This window comes from Pleurodeles waltl, chromosome 3_1 (assembly GCF_031143425.1).
Source record: "Pleurodeles waltl isolate 20211129_DDA chromosome 3_1, aPleWal1.hap1.20221129, whole genome shotgun sequence".
In the NCBI taxonomy this organism is placed as follows: domain Eukaryota; kingdom Metazoa; phylum Chordata; class Amphibia; order Caudata; family Salamandridae; genus Pleurodeles; species Pleurodeles waltl.
Genome location: NC_090440.1, coordinates 1,175,670,754 through 1,175,685,914, shown reverse-complemented (window position 1 = coordinate 1,175,685,914; position 15,161 = coordinate 1,175,670,754). Strand labels below are relative to the sequence as shown.

The 15,161-nt window shown below is 45.6% G+C and overlaps 1 protein-coding gene across 3 annotated transcripts in view; it reads right to left on the bottom strand.

The window, feature by feature from the left end:
• Positions 1 to 15,161, bottom strand: part of NFRKB (nuclear factor related to kappaB binding protein) — a 461,159-nt gene that overhangs the window by 49,532 nt on the left and 396,466 nt on the right. For all 3 annotated transcript variants that reach the window (XM_069224477.1, XM_069224478.1, XM_069224479.1), the window contains 2 exons: positions 11,650 to 11,756; positions 6,417 to 6,552 (listed from right to left, as the gene is read on the bottom strand). In XM_069224477.1, coding sequence (XP_069080578.1) covers positions 6,417 to 6,552; positions 11,650 to 11,756 — 243 coding nt within the window. The remainder of the gene's footprint in view (positions 1 to 6,416; positions 6,553 to 11,649; positions 11,757 to 15,161) is intronic.

The window sequence follows — 15,161 nt, the reverse complement described above, 5'->3', positions numbered from 1 at the left end:
AGGGCTCTGTGACCAGGGAAGGTCCCCTACGGGCTGCAGGAGGTATTGTGCCACCCTAAGGGATCCCTCACCAAGCACATGCACACTGCCATTCCAGATTGTGTGTGCTGGTGGGGAGAAAAATGTAAAGACAACATGGCATTCCTCTCAGGGTGCCATGCCCACCAACCACTGCCTGTGGCATAGGTAAGTCACCCCTCTAGCAGGCCTTACAGCCCTAAGACATGGTGCACCATCCCACAGGTGAGGACATAGCTGCAAGAGCAATATGCCCTAACAGTCTCCAAGTCCATTCGTAGATATTCTAAGTGCAGTGTGGACATATTAAGTACACGGGCTGGGAGTTTGTCATTACGAACTCCACAGCTCCATGATGGATTCACTGAAGGGTGGGAAGTTTGGTATCAAACATCTCAGCACCATAAACCCACACTGATGCCAGTGTTGGATATATTGTACAATGCACCCAGAGGGCATCTTAGAGATGTATTCTAACCAGCACTTTAGTGTAAGGATGACGAGTCTGCCAGCCTGCCACTAAAAGACATGTTTCTGACCCCCATGGAGCGAGGGCCTTTGTACCCTCTGGAGTCAGAAACAAAGTCTGCTCTGGGTAGAGGAGCTGCACACCTCCCCGTTGCAGGAACCGCAACAATTGGCTGTAAGCCTCAAAGGCTCAGGGCTCCTGTTAAAGTGCCCCAGGGCACTCCAGCTAGTAGAGATGCCCGCCCCCTAGATGAAGCCCCACTTCTGGTGACAAGTCCAGTGGGAGAAATAGGTAAAAAAAGGGAGGAGTGACCAATCCAGCTAGGACCACACCTAAGGTGTCCAGAGCTGAAGATACCCCCTCCCTGCAGAATCCTCCATCTTGGTGTGGAGAACAAGGACTAATAGGGTTAGAAATGTGCCCCCCTCCCCAAAGGGAGTGGGCACAGAAAGGGTGTAGCCCCCCTCAAGGACAGTAGACATTAGCTACTGCTCTCTGACCCCTGTAGCACCCCTAAATCTAGGATTTGAGGGCTCTCCTGAACATAGCTCGCCCCATCCCTGGCGACCTCAAGAAGACAAGAAGCAAGATGAAGAACTGCTAAGCCGACCCCAGCAGATAAGACTACAGACACCAACTGACTTGGCCCAAGTCCTACCGGCCTGTCTGCATCTTCAGAAGGCCTGGTCCAAAAAGCGACATATCCTGCAGGACCAGAGACCTCTACAAACCCCCAGAGGACCAAGAAGTCCCAAAGACAGTGGCCCTGTCTACAAGAAACTTCAAGAAGGGCTCCAGAACCGTCCCGGATCTGCAAGTCCTGCCCGCTGTGCACCCTATGCCCATGGCCCGTGTCCAGGTGGCCGACCAGTCCAGAGCAGGTCCCCAGCTGATTCCTCCCTTGTGTCCCCCCGGGGTTGACCCCTCCTGGCCAACACGACAATGTCTGCAGCCTAAATCCAGTGGACCCCCATGACAGTAAGAGAACTGGACGAACATACCTGACGCCTAAAGGTACCCCTGCACCCGCAGCCCACTGGCCTTGGGGAATACGACAGACGGTCAGCAGATGGCCCTCCTCCTTGTCCAGCCTTTGGTTTTCCAGAACCAACCCCCTGGGCTGTCTTTGCAGCATCTTTGTGACCTCCGGGGTCCCGATACTGAAAAGCACTTGGAGCCCCATGCTGTGTTTGCACTCTGTCCCCAGCCGCCCCTGTGACACTGAAGCTGTGTATTTGGCACTAACCTGTGCCCCCCGTGCTCACCTAACCTCCCCAGGTCTGCCCTTTGAAGTCACGTGCACTTACCTGCCAGTAGATCGGTTTCCAAGTGCCCCCATTCTCTCTAGGACCCTTTCGTAAATCCAGCACCAACTCTGACATCTGCACCCGACCGGCCCATGTTGCTCGTGGTGCATGTTTGGGGTAATCTTGAACCTTGACCAATAGACATCCTAACCCCCGGAGACTGAAACTGTAAGTCAAGTACTTACCTCAAGACCGCTCTAACACTTTTCCCCACCTAGGACTGTTCTGAAAATTGCACTGTCAACTTTTAAAAGTGAAAAGTGTTACTTGCCTGTAAACTGTTTTATTTGCCAAACCTAAACAAAGTACATTTGATACATAATTACAACTGTACTTTCCTGCAACGAGAATCTTTTGGTTCTAGAAATAAAGTAACAAATATATTTTTCCTATAGAAATACATTGGCCTGGAGTTAGTCATTGAGTATGTGCCTCATTTCTTGACTGTGTGTGTTCAACAAATGCTTTGCACTTCCCTCTGATTAGCCTAACTGCTCGACCGACCACACTACCACAAAAGAGAGCATTAGTATTATCAACTTCAGCTTCTGTTAAGCCTCTGGGGAACCTCTGTACTCTATGCACACTGTGGCTCATTTTGATATAGTATGAACAAAGCCAGCTTCCTACACCGTGTACTAGCTGTGGAGTTGGCACAAAACCCTGCATGCCTGCTCCTGTCCCAACAACTGCAAAGACCAGACTTGTCCTGCAGCTGTGAATCCACCCAGAACCTTGAGGGAATGCCAGCACTTCGCCCCACAGTCAGCATCTCCCTTGGAGTAGAGGAGCCACTTCCCTGCACCGGTAGGCACCAATCATGACTGTTGGGTTCTCAGGTTTGCTGACCATCGGGTCCACTGAGGAAACAACTCACCAGAAAGAGGATCCTGAGTGTCCAGGAGTACAACCCCGTTGACCAAGCCTCTCTCGAGACAATGAGACTGCCCCGAGCCTCCCTGCACCAATACCCAGAGTACCTCTGCCAGTTGAAAAAACCAAGGCTTGTTTAGTGTCCAGTCCGGACACCAACACGGCCAAGACTGATCTACCCACGAGAGATGTCAAGATCTTCAAGGCCAGCACCAAGAGTGGTATTGTTTTCCCCCATCTCTAGGTCGACCCCAAGAAGTGAGAGCCTCTAACGCCACTGACTTGCTGGACAAAACACCTATGCACCCGAGCACCCAGCCCCAGGTTACTGAACTCAACGGTTTCTCTGCAGAGCTAAGACCCTCAAGAACCGAGCCCCCCTTTAGGTTCAGCCAGACTGTCATGCAGTCTCCACTTGTAGCCCTTTTCTTGCACTGCGCCCACTGACTTCTACGCATACCTCTGTACCCGAACACACCAAGGCAGGTAACCTGAAACTGCTGGTAGTTCTAGAGACCTTGGCCCTTACTTACATTAAGTCCAGAAGAACAGCCCTGTAAATCTCAAGTGACACTATACAGTGTATGTTTTCCCCATAGGATAACATTACCGCGTTCGAGGCTCAAGCCTCAAATCTGACAGCAGTATTTTCTGTGTTTTTAAAAATCAGTAACTTGAAAAGTACTTACCTGATCTTGAAGATCTTGCTGGCTGAATTAATATAAAAAAATGTATGATGTTTTTCTAAATTGGCCTTGAGTTTCATCTTGAATGTGTGACTCACTTATTGACTGTGTTCACCTAAAGCTTAGCACTATCCTCTGATAAGCCTGGACTGCACACCCACACTACCACAATAGAAAGCATTTAGGGTTATTACATTTACCTCTGTCAGCCAATAAGTGTTGACTGTTCTATCTTTATAGCGTACCCTACACTGATACACTACATAGATAAACCACCTTTCTACAGGAGGTGGCATATTTCCCTTGCACATTGTAGAATTTTTCAAATCTTGTTACAAAGTGTCTCATTGAGACAATGGGTAGCTCTGGATCAGTGTTGGCATGGAAAGAAAGGAACTGATGTCAACGTGCATGAATGGTGCCTAAATAGGCCTGCACATGATACATCTGGTGAGGAATGGTGCTGAAGTGGAAAAGCCAGCACCACCTGCCAGAAGATCTTCAGGATCTAGTCTTACACCTGGACAAATATTTAAAAGGTGAGGAATCTGCATGTAAGAAGTATACTCTATCAGAAGAATGCTTTGATTTTCCATGCTAGAACCTGCTCTTCTTCCATCAAGCTGAAGAATAAGAGGTACATACTGTTTTGGGGAGAAGCTATGGTACACGGTATATGGTGATGGAACATGGTTAAGTGATATGGAATCACAGATTTCAGCAACATTTGTTTTAAGGAAAGTCATGACTACATGAAAGGAAATATGATGAGATGCTTTTAGGGCTTCCAGGATGTTCAATTCCTTAAAAATATTTAAACATTCATTTATTTGCTTTACCCTTTTTATTGAAACATTTGGTAAATATGCATTTTCTTCATTGACAACATTCTTGACTTTTGCCAGTTTTGAACTGAATCATCTGTTGTTGAGTTTCAGTCTTCATTTAGTCACTTTTAGCTTGATGTGTGCCAGCACAACCAAGGTGTTGGTGATATCGCAGTACAGAGTTCTCAAAACAAACAACAGGGTCGGGTGGTTGAATTGCTGCATTCTAACTGTGCAGTGCACTCTCTTGAGGTCTTGCTCACGTATGTTATTAGGCATCTACAGGGAACAGGTATCTTTGTTGTTTTGTTTCAAAGCTTCAGTAGGCGTGACATATTTGAGAGATGGAAGGTGAAGAGAAAGTTGTCTATCCATGACCCAGGAAGTTCATAATTTCAATTATACTTTGGAAGTTATGGTCTAAAGTGTAATCCCTGTGAACGGGTTAGCCCAGTGACTTGTTGGCTACATCCCAAAGAGTCTAAGTTTTCAGCAAGATATCTGGCTAGTTTCAAGGTGGGTTGGTTGGCCCACTAATTGAAGCTGTATGTGCGATGGTCAAAAGTTGCAAGTCCAGATCAAAAATGTTGGGTCACCGTATGAATGTCACAAGCTCCCTACAGTGAAAAAGGTATATTTTGGAGATACAGTGCAGAGGGCTATCTTTGAATATTGAGCATGATGTGTCTTCCTGTGAAGGTGCTATCCGAAGAATAAACAAGGCCCCCTCCACCTCCCACCTTTTATTTTCCCATTTTGAGTAGTACTTAAAAAAACCAAAGGGATCAAATCTATAATGGTTACAGAGTTGTCTCCAAACCATATCTCATTGAGGCCAATCATCAGACATCTGGACTAACTGTCGATGTGAGACACCACTGCCTTTCTTCTGAGCCCCTAATAGTAAAAACAACTTTAACAGCTGGTTGATGAGGCTTATTTTCAGCTCATGGACGGCAGCTCTGGGGTTGGCCTGGCTAGGCTGATATATCATATTGATTGATAAATAGACCTAATCATTAGAGAAGTTGGCATTGGACGTGTTATAACAGATGGTGTATATAAGGGTCTCCAGTTGGGTTTCTGAAGCAGTTCCTATTTGTCTTTGGGGGAATTCGGAGAGAAGAGAAAGTTGTGTTGGAGTTTTGTTTTCAAAAGTACAACTTGTAACTGACATTCGGTTGACATGGGATAGCAGTTTTGTGGAGGTGGCAGGCTGCAATTCTTGTAGTCTAAAAGCAAGTGTGAGAAGTACACATGTTGAGTCACCTTCTGCCAAGAATCTATTTTTGATTCTTTTGAGGTTGTCAAAAGCAGCTCAGATTTCTGTCATTGGCCTGTCTCATAAGGGTTCTATTATCTTAGCTATTTAAGGTATGCTTCCTATGAAAGTTCATGGTACCACCTGCATCACGTTTACTGGCCACTGAAGGTTTCAGATATGTTTTGAATACTGAGGGTTTTCGTGACAGACTCAAGAGCTTCCTCGAGACGGGTAGTGAGGAACAGGAGGTCTGCTTTGGTCAATTCTGTTTTACGCTGGCATACACATTAGCAACCAGGGCCTTTGCAGCTTCATTTTGAAGATTACCACTAAGTGATCTAGGCATAACTCGTACACGTATAAAAGACAACCCCTCTGTCACAAGCCTCTGCCCTGACAGAAATATGAATTCAATAAATACCGTGTCTCCAGCATTATCATAAGCATACTAATATCTCCACATGAGCCCATCCAAAGGCATGTCCCCACTTTTTTAAACATATCTTACGCCAACAAAACCAGATGCTCAGATTAAGTTTGCTCTGCTCTACAACAACCCAGATACATACTTCAAAACACTCAGCATGGACAAACATACATTCTATATGTGGAAGAAAAGACACTGCATACAGGATTCCCAGAATCTGCCACCAGCATAAACCCGAAAGACAAAGCTCATATTGTAACAATTACAAAATATCACCCTCTGTTCCCGAGCTAGTGGCTCAGGCAAACTTTTGTCACTGGTGCAGACCTATCAACAAAATAAACCATATGCAGAACCAGCCTCAGAGGTACTACTTACAACGAGGACGGACAAAAAATCTATCTATCGCTAACACCAATGCCACAGACTCGTCTTTTTACCAGTGACACAAATTAAAGACACATTCCAAGTTACCAAAACACAAATAACCTCCATTGGTAGCTCATCCCCTCTACCTCATATTTAGTTACTTTGACACTCTTTACCTGTGTGGCCTGTCCTTGCTGCTGCAGCTGCTGTAACTGGTGTGCTGTCAGAAAGCTTACAGGCTTGTGTCCCGTGATAAGTTTTGTTCCAGCTGGCATGGTTGTAAGGATAATGTTTCTGCCAAGTCCGCTGAGACTGGAGAGAGAAAAGACAGTTTTAAAAAAAGAAATGCTATTTCAACACTTGGCCAGATCTGTAAGAGAGGGTGGACATAACATGTATACCTACTGGGATACATAATAAATGCTTAAATTGTGCAGGTGGTGGGCACCAGCAGTGGACTCATTGTTACACATCAGACGTTGATACACAACAGAAAGAAAGGCAGAAAAGTGAGAAAGGAGGATGGAGAGAGAGGAGAGGAAGTTAGGAAAACGGTAACAAAAGGGTGAAAGCAGGTAAAGAACCTTCAAGCATGAGATAAAGCGCCAGCAAGTGTATTATGTATGTATGTATGTATGTGGTATTTCTGTACCACAAACCTAGCCAAAAGGCAGTGGAGCGCTGGGTGGCGTGGCAGATAAAAACTGTGAGAAAGTAGCCTCTTTCTAGCCTTGTTACCCCCACTTTTGGCCTGTTTGTGAGTATATGTCAGGGTGTTTTCACTGTCTCACTGGGATCCTGCTAGCCAGGGCCCAGTGCTCATAGTGAAAACCCTATGTTGTCCATATGTTTGTTATGTGTCACTGGGACCCTGCTAGCCAGGACCCCAGTGCTCATAAGTTTATGGCCTATATGTATGTGTTCCCTGTGTGATGCCTAACTGTCTCACTGAGGCTCTGCTAACCAGAACCTCAGTGGTTATGCTCACTCTGCTTTCCAAATTTGTCACTAACAGGCTAGTGACTAAATTTACCAATTCACATTGGCATACTGGTACACCCATATAATTCCCTAGTATATGGTACTGAGGTACCCAGGGTATTGGGGTTCCAGGAGATCCCTATGGGCTGCAGCATTTCTTTTGCCACCCATAGGGAGCTCTGACAATTCTTACACAGGCCTGCCACTGCAGCCTGCGTGAAATAACGTCCACGTTATTTCACAGCCATTTACCACTGCACTTAAGTAACTTATAAGTCACCTATATGTCTAATCTTCACCTGGTGAAGGTTGGGTGCAAAGTTACTTAGTGTGTGGGCACCCTGGCACTAGCCAAGGCGCCCCCACATCGTTCAGGGCAAATTTCCCGGACTCTGTGAGTGCGGGGACACCATTACACACGTGCACTGTACATAGGTAACTACCTATGTACAGCATCACAATGGTAACTCCGAACATGGCCATGTAACATGTCTAAGATCATGGAATTGTCACCCCAATGCCATTCTGGCATTGGGGGGGACAATTCCATGATCCCCCGGGTCTCTAGCACAGAACCCGGGTACTGCCAAACTGCCTTTTCAGGGTTTGCACTGCAGCTGCTGCTGCTGCTGCCAACCCCTCAAACAGGCTTCTGCCCCCCTGGGGTCCAGGTAGCCCTGGCCCAGGAAGGCAGAACAAAGGTTTCCTCTGAGAGAGGGTGTTACACCCTCTCCCTTTGGAAATAGGTGTGATGGGCTGGGGAGGAGTAGCCTCCCCCAGCCTCTGGAAATGCTTTGATGGGCACAGATGGTGCCCATCTCTGCATAAGCCAGTCTACACCGGTTCAGGGATCACCCGGCCCTGCTCTGGCGCGAAACTGGACAAAGGAAAGGGGAGTGACCACTCCCCTGACCTGCACCTCCCAGGGTAGGTGCCCAGAGCTCCTCCAGTGTGTCCCAGACCTCTGCCATCTTAGAAACAGAGGTGCTGGGGGCACACTGGACTGCTCTGAGTGGCCAGTGCCAGCAGGTGACGTCAGAGGCTCCTTCTGATAGGCTCTTACCTCTCTGGGTAGCCAATCCTCCTTCCTAGGTAGCCAAACCTCCTTTTCTGGCTATTTAGGGTCTCTGCTTTGGGGATCTCACCAGATAACAAATGCAAGAGCTCACCAGAGTTCCTCTGCATCTCACTCTTCATCTTCTGCCAAAGGATCGACCACTGACTGCTCAGGACGCCTGCAAAACCGAAACAAAGTAGCAAGACGACTACTAGCAACCTTGTATCGCTTCATCCTGCCGGCTTTCTCGACTGTTTCCAGGTGGTGCATGCTCTGGGGGTAGCCTGCCTCCTTTCTGCACCAGGAGCTCTGAAGAAATCTCCTGTGGGTCGACGGAATCTTCCCCCTGCAACCGCAGGCAACAAAAGACTGCATCACCGGTCCTCTGGATCCCCTCTCAGCACGACGAGCATGGTCCCTGGAACTCAGCAACTCTATCCAAGAGACTCCCAAAGCCCAGTGACTCTTCAGTCCAAGTTTGGTGGAGGTAAGTCCTTGCCTCCCCACGCTAGACTGCATAGCTTGGTAACGCGTGATTTGCAGCTGCTCCGGCTCCTGTGCACTCTTCCAGGATTTCCTTCGTGCACAGCCAAGCCTGGGTCCCCGACACTCTAACCTGCAGTGCACAACCTCCTGAGTTGTCCTCCGGCGTCGTGGGACTCCCTTTTGTGACTTCGGGTGGACTCCGGTTCCTTTTTCTTCTAAGTGCCTGTTCAGGTACTTCTGCGGGTGCTGCCTGCTTCTGTGAGGGCTCCCTACGTTGCTGGGCGCCCCCTCTGTCTCCTCACCCAAGTGGCGACATCCTGGTCCCTCCTGGGCCACAGCAGCATCCAAAAACCCTAACCGCGACCCTTGAAGCTAGCAAGGCTTGTTTGCGGTCTTTCTGCGTGGGAACACCTCTGCAAGCTTCTTCACGATGTGGGACATCCATCCTCCAAAGGGAAAGTTCCTAGTCCTCTTCGTTCTTGCAGAACACCAAGCTTCTTCCAACAGGTGGCAGCTTTCTTGCCCCCTCAGCTGGCATTTCCTGGGCTCCTGCCCCCTCTCGACACTGTCGCAACTCTTGGACTTGGTCCCCTTGTCTTAGTTACTCAGGTCCGGAAATCCACTGTTGTTGCTTTGCTGGTGTTGGGCTTTCTTGCAGAATCCCCCTATCACGACTTCTGTGCTCTCTGGGGGTTGTAGGTGCACTTTACACCTACCTTACAGGGTCTTGGGATGGGCTATTTTTCTAACCCTCACTGTTTTCTTACAGTCCAAGTGACCCTCTACACGCTCACATGGGTTTGGGGTCCATTTGTGGTTCGCCTTCCACTTTTGGAGTATATGGTTTGTGTTGCCCCTATACCTATGTGCTCCTATTGCAATCTATTGTAACTTTACACTGCTTGCATCACTTCCTGTTGCTATTACTGCATATTTTTGATATTGTGTACATATATCTTGTGTATATTTGGCATACTCATACTGAGGGTACTCACTGAGATACTTTTGGCATATTGTCATAAAAATAAAGTACCTTTATTTTTAGTATATCTCTGTATTGTGTTTTCTTATGATATTGTGCATATGACACCAGTGGTATAGTAGGAGCTTTACATGTCTCCTAGTTCAGACTAAGCTGCTTTGCCGTAGCTACCTTCTTTCAGCCTAAGCTGCTATAAACACCTCTTCTACACTAATAAGGGATAACTGGTGTAAGTACTTCTGGTACCAACTACGAGCCAGGCCAGCCTCCTACAAAAACAACATGAGATGAAATCAATACTAGATATACTTGTTATTCTGTAACCATACTGGTGGGTTCCTAAGAAAAAGTGTCAGGCTTTTTTTTTTTATATACAAATTAAGTACTATTTATAATTAAGTAACAGAGTTTTTCGCACTCACTCTGCTAGCCCCGGCAGTGGAGCGGAGCTCACCGGCGTGTAGGTCAAAGGGATTGGAGACCCCTACCTGAGGCTTTGCTCTCTGCTGGACAGCGCGGCGCTGCTGCAAGCTGCTGCTAGGGGCTGAATCGGCACCAGCAGCTGGGAGCAAGAAGCAAAGCGAGGCAGGGCGTTGGCAGTGGGGACCCTGCACCCAGGAGCATTCAAACCCTCGTCTCAGTGTCTCCCTTCTACGTGTCTCTCCCCACAACACATATGCAATAATGTCCAGGTCCAGTGTCCCCAGGGCACTGGGCCTAAAAAATATTTGCTTATGTGTCAGAGCGGGGAGATGTGGGTCTACTCTCTGCTCACAAAAAAAGAAACTTGCAGACACAGCTACAGTTGAAAAGAACCTGTCTCCCCGGAGTCCCGGAGAAAGGAAGTGGTGTTATGGGGACAAGTGCTGAGGCCAGCATGGTACCTGGAGACTGGGTAAGCGGCAGCGCAAGGCAGGGGGTGTGTTTGGCCATCAGAAGCAAGTTTGTGAAGGACGACAGTTGGTGAAGGGAAGTGTGCAGTTGTGGAGAGCAGGAGGCTCCAGACCAGTGGGCTGTGTTACAGGCCAGCAACTTTTGATGCCTAGGGCCCCGACCTGAATGTACCCAATCTCGGAAGCACTAAGCTTCTGAGATCGGGCACATTCTGGCTAGGGTGCCAGTAGGGTAGGCAGCACTCTGCTGCATATGGAACTCCGCTGCATTCCAAAAAGTTTTTAGCTAACTCTGCAGAATTCCGCAGAGTTGAACTCCACATGTTCCACCCACCCCTACATACCAGGCAACAACATCACTATCAAAAAGCTTAATTGGCAATCCTAACTGACAGCAGCAGCTCCTTCATTGAGAAAGTGCTAATCATGCTTTTGGATTACCTTACTACCTTACTGTGCGATGTGTATACTAGATTTACGGACTTATGAGCACTTACCAATAAGGAAATAGGTTAATACAAAACGTGCATGTGATAATGCGGTCTTCGATGTACTTTTGCCCACATTATTAAGCTAAAAATGTCCAGCACAAACATTATGAAGATAGCGCCATAGTCTGTCTTAAATTACCCCAATCCTCATAACTGCAAGCAGCCATGGTCTCCATATAGCTTATTATGTATAGTCATCCATTTGCCTTGGGCCTACTTTCTGTAGACATTTGGAGAAAAACGTAATTCAGTGTTATTTCAAGTCCAAAGCATTTATTACATCAAAGTACGTTCTCTACTGCTAGACATTTTTTCAGGATTTCTGAATGGAGGTTCAAAATCTGCTCAACTAAATCTGGTGCATTCCTGACTACGAGACTTTTGTGGTCATTAATTACATATTGTGTACTTATACCCCTTAGCTGCATACTGTATTTATAGGCATCCACTCACTCCTGCATAGCTGTTAATACTTGCATTTAATTTTGAATGTAGGCATTGCACACTGTCGGTACTCACTTTGTTCCAATGTTTCCTTTGATGAGAGGTGAAGTCACAATGCTCTTCCCTTTTACAGGCTGGCTGATCATGGAGAGTGGGACACTGATCCGAGCTGGAAGTTTACTCTGAAATTAGCAAAAAAAAAAGGAAAAGTAAATACAACAGTAAACAATAAATTACTATGACTTCAAAAGGGCCACAGGGCATATCCTGAGGAAACCCTTATACAATGGGGCACTGATTTGTGAAAAGAGATTGTGTTGCATGGTAAATAAAACTTGAGGAACACAGAAGCTTTCAAGGGTGCTTGCTACACGAGTCCGGTTAGTTAAGACACTGAACAATATAACCTCTTCAGGATAAAAAAAAAGAAGCATATGGACTTCATGGGTCATGTGCAATAAGAGGATGAACTCTGAGGGTAAGGTGTCCTACATTATAACCAATACAGGTGAGGGCAACACTGTTCTCAAAACTAAGAGCTGAAAATACGGCAAATGTGAACGATTGAAATTAACAAGTTTACATGGCTTGACCTATCGTCTGGATAAGAGAATAGCTTGGATACAAAAAAGGCAGTTTATAACATGTCATTCATACGTTTCTACACTTATCCCCTAAGAGAGTATTTGGGACAATAAAAAGAGCCAAGTATCTCAAGGATTGTAATTCATACAGATAGACAAAAAAGCAAAAGTAGTGACCAATGGTTTGGCACAAGGTGACAGAAAGATTAAAGAGACATTTTTATTTCTAAGACACTGCTTAAATGCTAGAATATTGCATGTGTAAAGGACCCCTGTATTTACATTTAGAGGCTACAAATGCACAAACAAATAAGGAAAATGCATTAATAGGTGGAGTAGTGGTACCGATCATGTTTATTTACATGGCTCAAATATCTTCACAGTCTGCAGCTGTTGCAAAGCAAATCAACAAATTAGGTGCTATAGGTCTGCGTGTTTGTCTGAGCTACATCACAGTACGAACCACCTAGGAAATGGTCAAATGGCAGGAAAATCCAGATGCTAGCTTCTCCTAAGATGAAGATATAAGCAGGGTATAGTGCAATCAACTCCTGTTGTAGTGGATATGTGCAGGGATGGCAGGGGTGGGAAACGTTTTAACCGTTGCCCTCAAAGATGGGCAAAGATGGAACACCTAGGCTAGATTTCACAAATTACCACATTTTCTCAGATTAAATGATGGAGACATTTCTTCCACTTACATAAAGGATTCTGTGAGAGAAAGGTCTCACAAAATAATTTTTGCCAGAGAGCTCACCTGTTCAAATGCTTAGTTTTTTAGATTCCATTCAAAATCCAAAATTAAAAAATGAACGTGTAGAGGACAAATCTTTGTCACTTTTCAGATATGCTTATTCAAAGGCAATTTGAGCATATAAGAACTTTTAACAATCTAAGCTTCCTTGCAGAGACATGTTTTTTACCTTAGATTTTGGTACATCATATTAAAAGGATTACTCAACTAACAAAAGCTAAATTGTTAAAGGCACAGGACCAATTTCATCACCTGAAGGTGAGAAACAGCTTGGCCAAACCAATAGTGAGCCATTGACCCGCTATCACAAGCCTATTTTAAATTTAAAGCATGTGGGATAGTAAAAATTATTTCACTGCAGACTGCTCCATTTGTGGCTACATTATATTTACATCCATATGTAGGTATGTGTGTTGAAAAGGCTGCTTACTCCGTAGCCTTTTGTACTTAGCAGGCAGTGCTGTAGACTGACATGCTTTGCATACTATCATCATCTAGTAAGGGCCCCGAAAATTTGAAACTTGTTTTTCTTAAAAGAAGTTCAAGTCACAAGAGGTGTTGTAACTCCTACCTTGTTCCAGAATGCATTAGCACCACCACAGGTTATTGTTACCTGCTCATGAGGCAAGTAGTCCAAGTGAAACACCTCTGCTGAGAGTGTGCTGTGATAAGACATTAAGGATATGTTACAAGTATATCAAACGTGATCACTACTAGGTTCCCCGAAGGTGGGGGGTTGGGTTGAGTGCATGTGAAGCTATTATACTAAACACGAACAACAAATGATTGTAGGCTAAGTACCATTTTCCGTTTTTAGCATGTCTGGCTGTAGATACACGTGCTCTGCATAGATTATAAAGCAGTTTTTCCAAAAATCGATTGCTAGCTAGCAGATGAAACAGATGTTTGACAATGTCCTTAAAACCACTTGACAAACAAAACCTTGTTATCATGTGAGTACGTCTACACAACAATGCTTAGTAAACGTGTGGTGTTGACCCAGAGGCAGACTTACATGTTCTATTCAAGCTAGGAATATTACCTGGAAAGGCCAGTGCTGCTCCCTTTTTCCTTATACACCGTGCTCTTGGGGATACTGTTAGCATGTGATTAGCCTTAAAAAACATTGTGGGATACATTTAATTATCCATTTGGCAATGCTAGCTTCCATAGAAATGGCAATAGCAGATTCTTTCTGGGGTTTGGCAAAGACTATAAAAAGTTTTTAAAACTTTCTGAATGGTTTAGTCCTGTCTATATGATACATAAGCACTCTTATTACTGAGTGTGAAGCATTCTTTCAACTCCCAACTCTAGTTGTGAGAACAAGATAGATAGCTCAATAGTTTAGTTTATGAGACAACCTTAGGTGGGAATTTAAGGCTTTTATGAAGAAACACCCCATTTCTATGAACCTGAGAGTCTGGTCCCCGAATTATAGGAGCTGCTGGCAGCTAACTAAAGCTTCTGAGTGAAGTGACTGCTATGAGGGAAGCCACCTTCCAAGACCCACACGAATTCAAAGGCTCAACTGTAGGTAGGGCCTATAAGTCATGTGAGTAGGACATTTAAGTTCTGTAAAGGTGAAATAGGAGTCTTTGGAGGAATTGCTCCTTTTAACCCTTCCATAAAATCTTTAATAACAGGTATGGAAGAATGTTGCCTATTTTGAAGGTATGCTGCAACTGTAGTGAGATGCAGCTGTATGGAAGTATATGCTAGGCCTGCATTATAATGGTGTACAAAGTAAGAACTAATCCCTTGCACATAAACTGTAAAGGGGAGTGCATACACCTTTTCCACTTTGCTGCTTAACAGACACAAGTCATGGATTCCCGAGCCTGGTAGATGTTCAACCAAGAGGTGAATGTTGTGGACAACTGTCCAATGGCAAATATCCTTGAGCTAGCTGAGACAGCAGGGTGGGGATGGAGGGAGGGGGTTGGGGGAGGGGGGGGGGAGTGTAATGGATGTAAAACATGGATGGCATGGTCTCTGTTGTTATCAGAGCAGCTCTGGATAGAAAAGCAGGAGAAACACTTTGAGGTCTAATTCGAAGGATAGCAGTTCCAAGTAGTTGATGTTGTGAACCTAGTGATCCTAGTGGACCCCAAGTGCTTTAGATTGTCATGGGATGAAGGTGGGCACCCCACCCCACCAGCGGTGCATATTTAGTGATGGCCACCTGCAGAAAGGCCTCTAGAAAGACCCTGGCAAGCAACAGATTGTTGCTGATCTACTAGTGGACA